Source organism: Chinchilla lanigera, unplaced genomic scaffold, assembly GCF_000276665.1.
Source record: "Chinchilla lanigera isolate Chin_1 unplaced genomic scaffold, ChiLan1.0 scaffold00053, whole genome shotgun sequence".
NCBI classification, from domain to species: domain Eukaryota; kingdom Metazoa; phylum Chordata; class Mammalia; order Rodentia; family Chinchillidae; genus Chinchilla; species Chinchilla lanigera.
This window is the reverse complement of record NW_004955454.1, coordinates 7,748,559-7,762,575: the sequence shown is the minus strand read 5'-3', so window position 1 is coordinate 7,762,575 and position 14,017 is coordinate 7,748,559. Positions and strand designations below refer to the sequence as shown.

Genomic DNA, 14,017 nt, shown 5'->3' with positions numbered 1-14,017 from the left:
TTTTTTTTTTTTTTTCATCTACTTATTTATTTATTTATTAAAAAAACCATCAGTAGAGAATTACGGGTTCTAATTTACTTAATGGGATCTAACTCATCATTGTCCTTATATAGTTCATATTTGTGTCATCTGAGATTTGGCCTGGGGGAACCACTTCAGGCAGATAACCAGACTTACCTCACAAAGTTTTCCTCCTTACACTCTGCACTCTGGTTTCTCTTCAGATCAAATAAATCTGTCACCTTTTACTAAAAAAAAAAAAAAAAAAGTTTTCCTCCTGTTTTCTTCTAGAAGTGTTACAATTTTATTTCTTACATTTGGATCTGGATCCACTGGAAGGTAATTTGGGTAGATAGCGTGAAGTAGGAAGAGATGTTAATTTTTTCCATATCAATGTGCAGTTGTCTACCCCATGTTCAAAGGTCTTTCTTTTCATACTTTAAAAAATATATGTATATATATTTTTATTTATATTTCTGTCTAGTTCCATCAACTGCTGAGATAGGAATATCAGAATCTAGTATGACTATTGACTTGTCTTTTTCTCTCTCTAACTCTTATTTTTACTTACTCTGTTTTGAATTTGGTTATTAGGCACATACACATTGATAGATGCTATTTTTTTCTGATGAAGTCATGACACATTGATGTGTGTATATTACTTCATATGAAGTTATATACAATGAAAGTACCACCAGAAAATGTTGTGTTTTTGCTTAAAACTATCATACATACTCTCAATACCCCCTCCCCTTTCATTATTTGAGACAGCATTTTGCTTATGTTCTAGGTTAGCCTTAAACTCAAGATCCTCCTGCCTCAGCCTCCCAGAGTGCTGGAATTACAGGCAGGGACCGCCATGCCCAGCTTATGCTTAACCATTTCTAATGCTCGTCATTTGCTCCTAAGGATCCAAGTTTTCCTCTGGTATCATTATCACTGGGTACCAGAGGTTTGATTATGATGTATCTAGCTATGCTTTTCTTAGATTTTTTTATACTGTTTTAGTTTTCTGGGCAGGTTGAGTCGGTATATTAATTTATGTCACTAAATTTGAGGGTTTTTTCCATTGTTTCTTCAGATGTTTTTTTACCCCAGTTTCTTTCACTGCTTACGGGATTTGACCTCCACATTGACCAGCCCTTTTTTATTTTGTTCCACAGTTCCCTGAGTCCCTGTTCATTTTTATTTTGTTGTTTTTTGCTACTCAAATTAGACTGCATCTCTTGATCGCCTTGAAGTGTGCTCTCTTTTTCCTCAGCTGTCTTCATTGCTCTGTTAACTACCCAGTCTGTAAATATTTAATTTCAGGTATTTTATTTTTCGGTTGTAAAATATCTACTCGGTTATTTTATGTTTTTCTCTCCTGAGATACTCACCCTTTCACCATTCATGTGTATTTTTCTTTACTTCCTGAAGCAAGAAATTTCAAGCAGCTGCTTTCAGGTTCGTACATGTGGGTCATCCTGGAGTTGCTGTCTGTTGCCTGTCTTTTCGACTGAGAATTGATAGACTTTTCCTTTTTCTTTTGGATTGTGTCTTGGAAACTGTGAATCTTCTCTTGTGTAAACACAGCTTCTTACATAATTCCCTTGAAGGCGGTCAGCCCAGTTCCATTTGGGTAACAGCCTCCATCTCGCCTCTTGGCACAGATCTCAGGTCTGTCTTCAAGCCTTTCCTCCTTTGTCTTGAGTCGGGCCTGTGCACGTGGGCCTCAGGGTAGTGAGACCTTCGTGGGCTCCTGTCCAGGGCTGGCAGCTCCTTCTTTGTCTCCCCGTCCCCCCACGATTTTCCCTGCCACCTTTGGGCCACCTGGGCACCTTTCCAGCTTTCCACCTTTCCAGAAGAATGCACAGAGTTTCCTTTAACATGTGTTCATTTATCATTTCTTCAAGTACTTATCGAGTGCCCATTTCATACCACTTTTGTTCTTTTTTTGGTTTTTTTTTGGTACCAGAATCAAACTCAGGACCTTGCACTTGCCAGGCAGGCTCTTGTGCTGCTGAGCCGTATCCCCAGCCCGCCATTTTTGTTCTTATGATTAATGAGGAAGAAAGAGAGGATGCAGGGTGAGAAGAGAAAAAATAAATGTGAGGAATGCTGCAGTGTTTTTAAGAAAATTAGAAATAGTCTTAGAATGGACAGTAGAAAATTACTTTGTGTATATGTGTGTTTTATACTGGGGACTGAACTCAAGGCCTCCATGCTAAGCTATATCCTCAGCCCTTTTATTTTTATTTCTGTTTTGAGACAGGGTCTCACTAAGTCTCCCAAGCTAGACTTGAAGTTATGATCCTCCTGCCTCAGCCTCCTAAAGCCTTAGGGTTATAGCTGTGCACCACCATTCTTGTCTAGTTTACTTGATTACTGATCAGAGACGAACTTCATATGTTAAATATGTTCGTCTGTATTACTGACATAAATAATACATGAGTATCATTTGTATGTTAAATACCTTTCTCAGTATTACTGATGTAAAGTCATATGAAGTTGTAGATGTAAAATGTAAATACGTAAATTATATTATTTATATGTAAGTAAACATAAGTGTATACTAATCCACATATAACTTTTAACGTTCTCAGTGATTTTTTTTTTTTTTTTTTTTTTTTTTGGTTTTTCTCCAGTACCGGGAGTTCTCAGTGATTATTTATAACCTGTGAATTGCTTTACTTTTTGCCTTTAGGTATAAGACGTTAGATTGAGATTATTATAAGGAGAAAAATGACTTTTGATTCAAAAGGGTTTGTTACCTGTTCATGAAGAGAGAAAATTATGAGTTGAAATGCTCTATTTTGTGGAAACAGAGGCACTAAATGACATCTGAAAAATTCTTTTTTTTTTAGTGTAAACAGAATAGTAAAAAAGGAACAGTAGCAAAATGCCAACATCACAGACATAGACAAAACAAAGCAAGAACATTAAAAGTGATGCAGGGTTTCAAAACAAAATGATAGGAATTAACAGTGGTTGTTATATTACATATTATTATCTTCAGCAGAGTTGCTCAGATTACCAGATGTAAGAATGGAAGATTGTTCAAAAGAGAATAAAAAAATTAAAGAGAATAAAAAAATTTTTAAAAAATAACCATTAAAGGCGATGCAGAGTTTCACTAGACAAGATGGTAGGACATCTGGAAAATTCTGTTCAAGTATCCTTTGTGATCTCAAGAGTTGGTTTATTAAAATGAAGTGCACAGCCAGTGCCTAGAGCGTACATTTACAGTTTAAGTGTCAGAAAAACCTTAACAACTGTAGAATTTTGTGTCTTAGCACTAGCTTTCTGAATGTCAAAAGATTTCTTTCCTGAGACTCTAACATTGTGTCTCACTCTGCTTTGTTTTCTGCAGATGTTTCTTTCTCAGCAAAATAGAGGAGAAGCTGGCTCCACTCTCAGACGACAGTATGAGCATGGATGACGACGAAGGGCACCGTGACGGGAGCGGAGGAGCTGAGCCGGAGGAGGGCGCTGCCTCCCTGATCCAGAGCTGCAGGTTTTCCATGAAGATGAAGATGATAGAAAGTGCGCGGCAACAGGTGGGCCTCTGGGCCCGGCTGCTTTGTGTGGAAGGAGCTTCAGAATGAGCTCTTTTCTTCATTTAGCTCTGCTTTTTGTTTTTGTTTTTGTGGTACTAAGGTTTGAACCCAGGGCGTTCAGACTGAGCTACATTCCCACCCCCATTTTGCTTTGCTTTCAAATCTGAAGCTTAAAGATAATTGAATAGGTAGTATCCTTTTCTGGTTATAACAAAGCAAATGTATGGATTGGGGATGTAACTCAATGATAAAACACTTGCTTAGAATAAGTAAGACTCTGTGAAACACTTAAAATTATCCAGAAAGCCTCCAACATTTATTACATACGTATTAATTATTTCACGATGTTTATTATCTGTTGTTTGAAAAACAAACCTAGTACTAGATTTTGATCTCCTCTAGCAAAATAAATCCTTGGTAGTTAGTTACAAATGACGTTTAGGTTTAAGTTGTGACAGTCCATCACATAATAAGATCCTTTCTTGTTATCAGGTATACCTTGCCTAAAAGTTCCATATACTCTATTACAGTGTGTGAAATCACATTGAATATACTAGAGGAGCTTGCTCTTTAATGACCCTGTGTAGATTACAAACACATCTTTCTTGTTTTTCTACTAGAAATACTCTAATTAATACTGTGTTGTAGGCTTAAATGCTCACTGTAGATTTTTGAGATTTGTGTTTTATCTTAGAAATTCTTATTTTGTAAGTAACAGACAATGCAACTCAGAGCAGCTTAAGAGACCAAAGGAAATTTATCACTTTCCAGGGTGAGGCGACTTCTAGAAGAGCTGGTTCTCGGCACGTCGCAGACACTGTCTCCGAGGGCTGCCTTTGCCCCCCGCACCCTTCCCTTCCGAGTTTTCGTCCTGCATTGTCCACAGTGACGCTGGCAGCTCCAAGCTCCCCCTTTGTCACTGGAAAGAGCTGTGAATGGGTCACATCATACTTTGTGCACACCAGGCCTTCCTGCACTAGATACCGTTTCTCTTTGACTGTCTCCTACAGAGAAAATGCTTCCTTTCCAGAAGCCATGGAATGCTATCCCCATGCCTTGTTAGCTCTGATTGCAGCAGGGTGACCATCTGAGCCTCTCTGAGGCGGCTGCTGTGGCTCAGGAAGAAATCAGGGTGCTCATCCCAAACAGGCAGGGGGTGCTGTTACTGCCACCCAGACATTTCCGCGTGGGGAGGACGTGATGGGCGAGCAGGCAGGAGGGGGTAAACTGAGTACAGTGTGGAGAAATCCTGTGAAACCATGAAGACAGCTGAGATTCTCTGCTGTGGTGCATTGATTTTTCTTCAGCATTTTTCCACAACGTATTTGCACGTAAATGTGAGCTAAAGAAAGTTGGCTACCAACACAAGTAACATTGGAGGTAGAGAAATAATGACAGGAAATCGTCTTTGTATGTCACTTTACCTCCCATTCTCCTTAAAATTCTCTAGAAGAAATGGATTTGCAATTTGAGTTTTGCTTCTTTGTTGTCAAGCCCTTCATTAGGTGCTAGAGATGCTTTGTGAGGCAAGTAGAAAAAAGTTGTATGGGATGTCTGTGATAGTGCTGCAGAGCAGTGACGTGGAAGGGATGCCTCACTGCGTAGTATAAACAGAACAAGCTTCTCAGAGTAGGATACGGTGTCAGGTTGGGATTCGGAAGATGAAGTAGGGCAGGGGGAAGAACGTGAGACCCATGAATGATCCAGGGCGTCTGGTCTCCCGAGTGGGGTGAAAGTTGAGTTTGAGGTTCTGCTCGCCTGCTGGGCACCGTTGTGTGAGAAAGCCCAGGGAGCCAGGGGGCTGCGCAGCTCCCAGACGGCACTGTGGCTGTAGCGAGGAGAGGGTGGGAGAGGAGGCTGAACAGCCTGCGCCATAGAGCAGTGAGAGGCGCTTGGCGCTGAGCCTAGGTTCGAGGTCCGGGAGACGGCTGGAGTGAGAGTCTGCGAAACAGGAGCTCAGGTAGCACACAGGACTGGATGTGCGTGAGAAGGGTGACCCGGTACCGCTGCGGGAGCAGGGATAGTTCGTGAGGACGATGATACATTCAGGACACGCTGAAGTTGTCAGGCCTGTAAGACACATTGTGATTCCCCTTAGATAGTGTGTGATAAATCTAAAGCTCTGAAGAAATAGCATTCGGCTGGTGATAGGCGTGAACGCAGCCTAGCTGTGGGAGTTCTGAGCCGGGGAGTCTGTGTGGTGCCGGGGACCAGACCCTGCGAGGACCAGCAGTTAGGGAGGAGCAGGGATGAGGCACACCACGAAGGAACTGCGTTACGGTGAGAAAACCCAGTGACGAGCAGGAGACCATCGGCTTCTTGGCGGCCATCATGTCAGTTACCAGTCTTCCAAAAAGCGAAGTCGGAAGGGCTGTAAAAGGCCCGAGCATGTGAAAGGAGAGCGATGCGGACCTTGGTGCAACCATTTCGTGGGAGGAAAAAGTCGGGTTGCAGGGAGGGGAGGAAGAAGGGAGGGTCTGTGGGGCGCAGGCAGGTGCTTCTCAGGAGCAGGACAAAGGAAGAGGAGGCGCTGGCAGTTCAGAGCGCGTGGACGCGGGGCGTGCGGTGACTGCTGCAGTCAGCGTCTGCTTGGAGGTTGTGAGCGCAGCGTGAGAGCCCGGTGATCCGCTTCGGGGCGCCTGGAGGGGAGGAGGAAATGCGGGCAGAGACTGGAAATGCGGTGGGAGATTGGAGATTCGTGTATTTCCTGAGAAGCAGGCCATGGAGTTGTTTGCTGAGAGGAAGTGGGGGTGGAAGGAAGGAGCTGAGGAGAGTGGAGAAGATGGAAAAGGACAGCTGTGGAGGCGGGCAGAGCTGACCGCGCAGCTGGAAGAATGCACCTGAGTTGCCTCGGGGGAAATCCGGGAAGGTACTGGGCCAAGCGCAGGAGCAGAGGTGCTGGGCTCGTGGGCCCGCCCAGCGCGGTTCCGCGGGTGATTGACGCAGAGAAAGGCAGACCGGCTGAGGACAGGAGAATGTGGAGGTGGTAGACTTGTTTACGCACACACGGAAGGAAACAGCAGCAAAAAGAAGGCAGGCATAGCCCCCAAGGTCGATGGTACGTACAGCAAGTGCTGCCGGGATGTGGTCAGAACGTGATGAATTTAAGAACCTGGTGGTGAGGGTGCCTGGCTTAGGTCGGCATCACTGTGTCTGACGCGAAGAGGAAAGACTGTCCCTGCCGTCCCAGTCCTGTGTAGTGAGAGAGCAGGGCCACACACAGCAGGGACAGCACAGGCAGGTGAGGAAGGACAGTGTCCCGGCACTAGGCGGGCACAGTCAGAAGAGATGGGGTGGGGACACCAGCAGAAGAATGGCAGAGTCTGCTCTGGAGAGGCTGGAGCCCCTAGGCAGGTTTGGGGGTAGGTGACATCCCACTCAAGTGTGTGTGGAGGAAATTGATTGGCTGGGTGATGGAAATGTTCTGGAATTATTATTAGTGGCTGCCTAACTCTGTCAATGTGGTAAGAAGAAATACTTGAAATCGAATCTTTAAGTGTGAAAGGAGGGGCAAATAAATTATAGGTAAAATAATGGGTCAATGATACTTTGTCAAAATTAAAAACTTGTACCTCAAAACACATGCTTAAAGCTGGGCATGGTGCATGCCTGTAATCCTAGCACTATGGGAGGCTGAGGCAAGAGGATCTGAAGTTTGAGCCCAACCTGGGCAACCTAGATGGATGGATGGATGGAGAGAGAGACAGAGAGAGACAGAGAGACAGACAGAGAGAGAGGCACGCAGGCAGGTACTAGATATAGCTCAGTGCAGAGACCCTGGGTTCAATCCCTAGTACAAAAAAATAATAATAAATCCCTCAAGCAAAAAGACCGTGCATACATTGGGAAAAAATATTTGCAGATCATACATCTGGTAAGGTTCTAGTAATCAAAATATGAAGAATGCTTTACAGCTGAGCAGTAAGTCAACCCAATATGAAAACATGCAAAAAGCCTGAATAGACATTTCTCGGAAGCACATGTGCAAATCATCAACAAGTACATGGAAAGACTCCCAGTGCTCAGGGCAGGGCACATCAAAACTACAGCAAGACACCAGTTCACACCCACCAGGACGGCACCATCAAAAAGACGGAGAAGCGCTAGGGAAGACGCGGAGAGACTGTTACTCTCTGCGTTGCTGGTGGGAACGTACGGTGGTGTATGGGTAGAAAGCAGTTCTGCAGTTCTGCACCTAGGCTCATACGTACCCAAGAGAACTGGAAGCGTATGTTCACACAGAAATGGCGTGCAGTTGTTCAGAGCATCATTACAGCTGGAAAGGAAGAAACAACGCAGGTGTCCATCAGTAGATGAGTAGATACCTAAAATGCAGTGTATCGGTATTTGCAGTGGAACATTATTCAGTCAGGAAGAGGAACGAAGTGCTGACATGAACTCTAACGTGGATGAAACAGGAAAGCCTTATGCCAAGTAAAAGAAGCCAGACACAAAATCACCACGTACTTTCCAGTGGCACTGTTAGGAAATACTCAGAATAGGCAACCCTTAGAGACAGAAAAGGCATTAGTGTTTGCTGATGGCTGGGGAAAATGAGGAGAGACTGAGGGGGGTGGCGGGGGGCGGCAAAGGTTCTGCTTTTAGGCTGATGCCGATGTTCTGGAATTAGACGGCAATCGTTACCTAGCTTTGTAAATGTGGTTTACAGAAAATACTGGAAACCCAATCTTTAAATCTGCATTATATCCAGTGATTAAGAAAAGGTACCCCCAGCTGAGGAAATGGATCAGCTTCTCCAGGGCAAAGCGTGTCATGGAGCCAGGGACACAGGCCAGTTATCTTTTGTAAGATAACTTTATTTCTAAACTGTGCGCCTGTGTCGTCACACCACTTTCTCTCTCTTCTGTTGGTACAGAACAATTTCTCACTTGCCGTGAAGCTGCTGAAGGAGCTGCATAAGGAGTCCAAGACAAGAGCCGACTGGCAGGTGAAGTGGGTGCAGAGCTACTGCCAGCTGAGCCACTGCCGTAGCCGAGCCCAGAGCCCCCTGGAGCAGATCCGCACCATGCTGAAAACGGTCCCTCTGTTGGGTAACTAGGCCGCTGTGGTCCCCTTAAATCTCAGGGTGCTCTTTCATGCTGTATGTGTGTCTTCGTGCTGCTGCATCTGACCTGTGGGCGTTCAATCGAGGTAGTCATTTTAGTACATGCGGCTAGGGTGCCAGAGAGAATGATGTCATTCCCTTGGGAATACAGGAAAGGATTGGAAACCAGGAAATTAAGTATGTTAATAGTGTCCAGCGTGGCGTTTGGAGCTTTTATTTCCTTATAAAATTAAATGGAAATGGAAGTTGCTCTCTTCAATACTTAACCAAATGATAGGTCTAGAAGTTGCATTATTTTGTAAACTTTAAATTTACAGATAAGGTGTAAAAATTAAACATATAGGACCTTTTTCCTCCTTAGTTCTCTCTTCAGGATAATAAAACCTTTAAGCCTGAGGGGAAAAGCTTTCTGGGTTTGGGTTGGATCTGATACTCCTGCCCCGCAGCCGTGCGCCCAAAGGTCTGCGGCTGCGCCCAGCAGGACCGCAGCACCCGAGCGTTGTGCCGGAGCAGCAGGCGCTGTAAAGGCACCAAGGAGGGAGGACGCTCTCCAGATGACCCCAGAAAATCATCCTACCGCGCCGAAGTCATCACGGGCGTTTTCATGCGGGAGGGAGAGGTGGGGTGGGGAGAGGGGCCGTACTCGGTGATCCCCAGTGCGTCAAGAGAACAGTAACGAGGGGTCACGGTAACAGTCGTCCTGCAGTTGGAGCGCGGTGTACAGCGGCCGCCGGAGCTGAGCAGCGCAGCGAGCGGGGCAGGCCGTGAGCAGGCGGCGTGCTGCCAGACCTGCGAGCACACACCGCTGGCTGCCTGCCGGCTGCCTGAGCTCCTCGCCCAGCACCACGGGATGAGACGTGGAACCAGAATTTTCAACACAGTTGTGGCAGTTTCTTTATCAGCCAGCGGTATCTAAAATCTACACTGGATTATTGCTGTATACATACAGATGCCTTAAAAAGCCACGTTCTGTTTTGTTTTTTAACAGAATTAGGCACTTTGACACAATATGCAGTGATGATACGTAAGTAGTTCATTCTTAGGTTTAATTGCTTAGCCTTTGTGGCCTTTGATACAGTTACTCCTAACAAAGAGCCTTTTTTTATTAGTGAGTCCTTCAAGAAGGGCTTTACCCAGTACTGGAAGCCAGTTTCTTGTACTTCCAAGATTTATTTTAGTTACTTTCTTAATGGAAACCAACTTTTGTACACTGTGAATTTTCTCTTTGTAATTTATGATAGTTGTTTACTTCAGAAAATATTTCAGTTCTTTTCTTTTTTTTTTTTTGTTCCAGCAGATGAGAACACCACATCAGGTTACTTAAACAAAAATACGCTGGCTTCCTGTGATCAGAACATGCTCTTGGGTACAACTTTCAGGATCATGGCTAACGCTCTCAGCAGCGATCCCTCCTGCATGGCTGACATGGAAAGGAGCAAGGCTAGCCTGCTCTTGGAGCTTTCCGGATCCAGCACAGAGAGCGCAGAGAGCGTAATGAGAACTGGGAGAGGGAGGGTTTCGTGTGTGTATGTGTGTGTGTGTGTGTGTGTGTGTGTGTGTGTCTTTCATGGCCGCCTTTCAGGCTCCGGGAAAGGAACAATGAGGGTGTCACTGGTTTTTTTTTGTAATACGTTTGACAGTTATGCACAGCCAAGTTTCTTATGTGGAAAATTGACATACTGCGTGTGTTTCCTGTTTGTTTGAATGGTAAACATTTTTTTAAGCATAATAATGAGAAATTTTTATTGGATTGATGTGGATAGTCCTTCCATGGACTTTGTTAATGAGATTTCAACACAGTTGCCATTCAAGCGTTCCCAGCAGCCTGTGGGACAAAAGTCCCCTCCACTTCCTTGCCCAGTACGCGCGCTGCTTCGCTTTGTTCAGGTTATTTTTTATTTTCGGTAGTTAACCAGCCTCTGCTCGTCTCGGTGTGTCCTGTCCCACTTCAGCTGTCGCCCGTCCTCTCTCGCGTAACGTCTGCGACATCTGTGAGGGGCTGCGCCTCAGGGGCACCTTCCGCTCCTCCCAGAAGCTCCCCTCAGAGGGTCCTGGCCTCGGTGACCTGGGGGAGCTATGGGTGGCTCAGATGTCTGGCCAACACTCAGCTTGACTTGGCTATTTTTTTGGGTGGTTTTTATAGCCTCAGGATCTTATTCGTATTACTTACTCCCTCACAGCTAGGGCAAACTCTGTTTCCTGTTAACATAGCTTTTGGTGTTACTGGTTTGTTTGTTTCTTTGTTTGGAGACCGGGTCTCACTGTGCTGCCCAGGCTGTCCTCAAACTCATAGGCCCAAGTGATTCTCTTGCCTGGACCTCCTGAGTGTGCAGGATTACAGGCGTGTGCCGCTGTGCCTAGCCTTCCGGTGCTGTGTTGGAGTCGTCAGTACAGTGAACCATCTGTGCATGGCAGGTAACTGCGGGTCTGTACCAGAGAGCGTTCCTGCACCTCTCCAGAGCCGTGCAGATTGCTGAGGACGCCCAGCCTTCCTGCCGGGGCCATGGGCCCGCAGCTGGTGTGATCGAAGCGTATATGACGCTGGTGGATTTCTGTGACCAGCAACTCCGCAGGGCCGAAGAGAGCACACCGGGTGAATCAAAAAAGACGGAAACAAGTTAGTGTTCCATTACGTCAGCAGAAAGTCTTAAGGGTCTTGTGAACACTTTCGGTTTTCTGTTTATTTTCAAATGCAGGTACTTTGAGGGTCTGATTTCTTCCTCAGAAATAGTGGCATCTCCAGCCAACACAGCTCGGATTTAAGTGGAGTCCAGCTGTCTCCCGTGTTTCTATGTGCTTCGTTTGCACCTTCATAGTTTGCTTGCCGTTTGGTATTGGCTCATGCGGCCTGAACCTTGCCACTGGCGTGATGCAGTCACCAGCAGCTGCCCTTCGTGTTCTCAGGCCAGGATGCAAATTGTGCTTTGTGCAGAATGTACATATATTCTAATGAAAGAATGTACATATATTCTAATGAATGTACATATATTCTAATGTACATATATTCTAATCATTATCCTAATGAAAGGATAAGACTTCAAGATACAAGCTCAAAAAGTGTGTCTGGTGTCGATCTAAAGTGGTCGTTCAGAAGCCAGGCGCGGTGGTGCATGCCTACAATCCCAGTATCTAGGAGGCTGAGACAGGAAGACTGCAAGTTTAAGCCCAGTCTGGGCCACTTAGTAATAGTGAATAAACAAGAGTCTGTCTCAAAATACAAAATTAAATAATGGGCTGGGAACGTAGCTCAGTGCAAAGGCCCCGGGCTCAGCCCTCAGTACCTGCCCCCTCCCCAAGTTAGAAAGAAGTGTGCATTCAAAAGAGAACAATGACATACTAAAAAATACAAGCTGAAAAGGGACACTGTAAGCGTTTGTCACAAGCGTAGTTTATGTATAAGTAGACGTACTGACCATTGTTTGCCCTTTTGCTTTCCTTGATAGTTACTGATTCTGCAGAACTGCGCGTATATCCAGCACTTGTGGTGGAGAAGATGTTGAAAGCTTTAAAATTAAATTCCACTGATGCCAGGCTGAAGTTTCCTAGATTACTTCAGATTTTAGAACAGTATCCAGAGGAGACCTTGAGCCTAATGACGAAAGAGGTTGGTGTCTTTGTCTCAGCGAGCAGAAGAGAACTGTATAGGACTAAAAGCCATGCTCTAATTTAAGGCCGAGGGTGTCAGTGTGGACAGTACACTTACTACAACTTCTTCCCACCGGCACTGAATTCTGCCACATGGCAAAAACACGGTGAATTTAAAACGGCACGAAAGAGTTCCCTTTACTCACTTCCCGCTCTGGGTGGGGATGAGGACCCTGGGTCTGTACGAGGTTCCGAAGAAACTGAGGAGAGGTGTGTCTGAGGCCGAGAGGGGGATTTTGTGCGGAGGCTTGCAGCCCGCACAGATGGAGCTGCCGTCCGTGGCGTGTTAGTGCCTTACGCTCAGCTGTTGCTTAGCGCAGAGAGAACCGCCAACTTGGGTCGCCCATCCTGGTGAAGCATGCCTGCTGGCAGCTTCGTGTCCAGGGAGGCCCGAAGGCGTGCTGTTGGGAGTGAGGGCTGTGTGTGCGCGTGGAGCGGCCTGGACCTTGCCCTGCCCTGCCCCGCGCTCCTCAGCCTACCTGGAACTGTGCCCACTGGCCACGATCATGTCCTATGGGCACGATCTGTGTGCAGGGAAAACTGCATCTGCCGGGGTGCAGAGCCATCTGACAGGTTCCTTAGGTTTTCGTACATGTGTAAGTGGACAGGGGGCTGACGGGGCTTTGATTTGAAACTGTCAGTTCAAAAAAGGGTTTCCTGGGAACTCTGTTAGCTCTTCATAGTGAGTGTTCAAACAGTGCTGGTCTCGGCCAAGGATACCAGTGTGATTGTCAGGGTCCAGCTGTACCTTCCTCTTGCTGTGGATTCTTCAAGTGGGTTTGAAATGGGAGATTAAAATAAAGTCAGAAATGTAGCATATCTGTGTTTTTCTTAAGGATAAGTGAACTAATAGTTAAATAACTGTTAGGATTTTGGTTTTTCCCAAAATAATATTATATTTATATATGACAAAAATAGCATTTTGAGGTTGTGAAGAAGTAAATGGATATCAGTGTGTGTTGTTATGACACTAGGTGGACACTTTCAGAGGAACAGCCAAACCTCCGAGCTGCACGGACCAGCTGCTGGTACCCTCACACTTGCTGCCCTGTGCTCAGTGCGGAGGAAGCTAGGGAGCTTGCCCAGCTCCTCCTTACGCCAGTGATTTAAGTACCTCGAACTTACCTTGAAAATAACACCTGAAAAACATTAGAAGAACACATGAACACATTTTTTAAAACAATCTCAGAGTATAGAGACAAAAACCAGAAGCCAAAGGGAAAATAATTGGACAGCTCTGTACACAAAAATAAAAAACCACCAGATGCCATATGCAAAGTCTAAAAAAAAAGCTGAAAGAAAAATACTTGCAACACATGGAACAGAGAACTGACATCTCCTGTTTTTGGAATAAATGATCACAACAGAAGAATAGAAAGCAGTCAGAGGAAATGCGTGCATGATAAAATATATAAGGCAAATAAATCTGGATTATTCAGCCTCACTAATAATGAAATGTGAAAATTTAACTTAAACATTGTTTAGTTCTCAGATTAACAGTGTTTTGAGTGAAACTTCATTGAGTCTAGTGTTAGTAAGGATTCAGGGAAATATTTAGTGTAATACTTTCAGAAATGAAAATTTCAAAAATCTTTCTGGATTTTCTAGCAGTGCATCTGACAAGTGGTAATGTTCACACTAATTTTACTCCTGAAAATTTGTCCTACAGTTGTACAACTCAAGCACAGACATACGTATAAAAGGTTCTCCATTGTACATTAGTATAGTAGCAAAAAATTGGAAAACATCCTTCATGTTCATTATAAAG

General features: G+C 45.0%; 1 protein-coding gene across 3 annotated transcripts in view; it reads left to right on the top strand.

Annotated features, from left to right (window-relative positions):
- Prkdc (protein kinase, DNA-activated, catalytic polypeptide) overlaps window positions 1–14,017 on the top strand; it is a 157,200-nt gene that overhangs the window by 128,321 nt on the left and 14,862 nt on the right. For 2 of the 3 annotated variants that reach the window (XM_005396037.2, XM_013520202.1), the window contains 5 exons: window positions 3,353–3,539; window positions 8,416–8,590; window positions 9,899–10,095; window positions 11,020–11,221; window positions 12,048–12,208. In XM_005396037.2, coding sequence (XP_005396094.2) covers window positions 3,353–3,539; window positions 8,416–8,590; window positions 9,899–10,095; window positions 11,020–11,221; window positions 12,048–12,208 — 922 coding nt within the window. The remainder of the gene's footprint in view (window positions 1–3,352; window positions 3,540–8,415; window positions 8,591–9,898; window positions 10,096–11,019; window positions 11,222–12,047; window positions 12,209–14,017) is intronic. The other variant, XM_013520201.1, reaches the window with a different exon arrangement.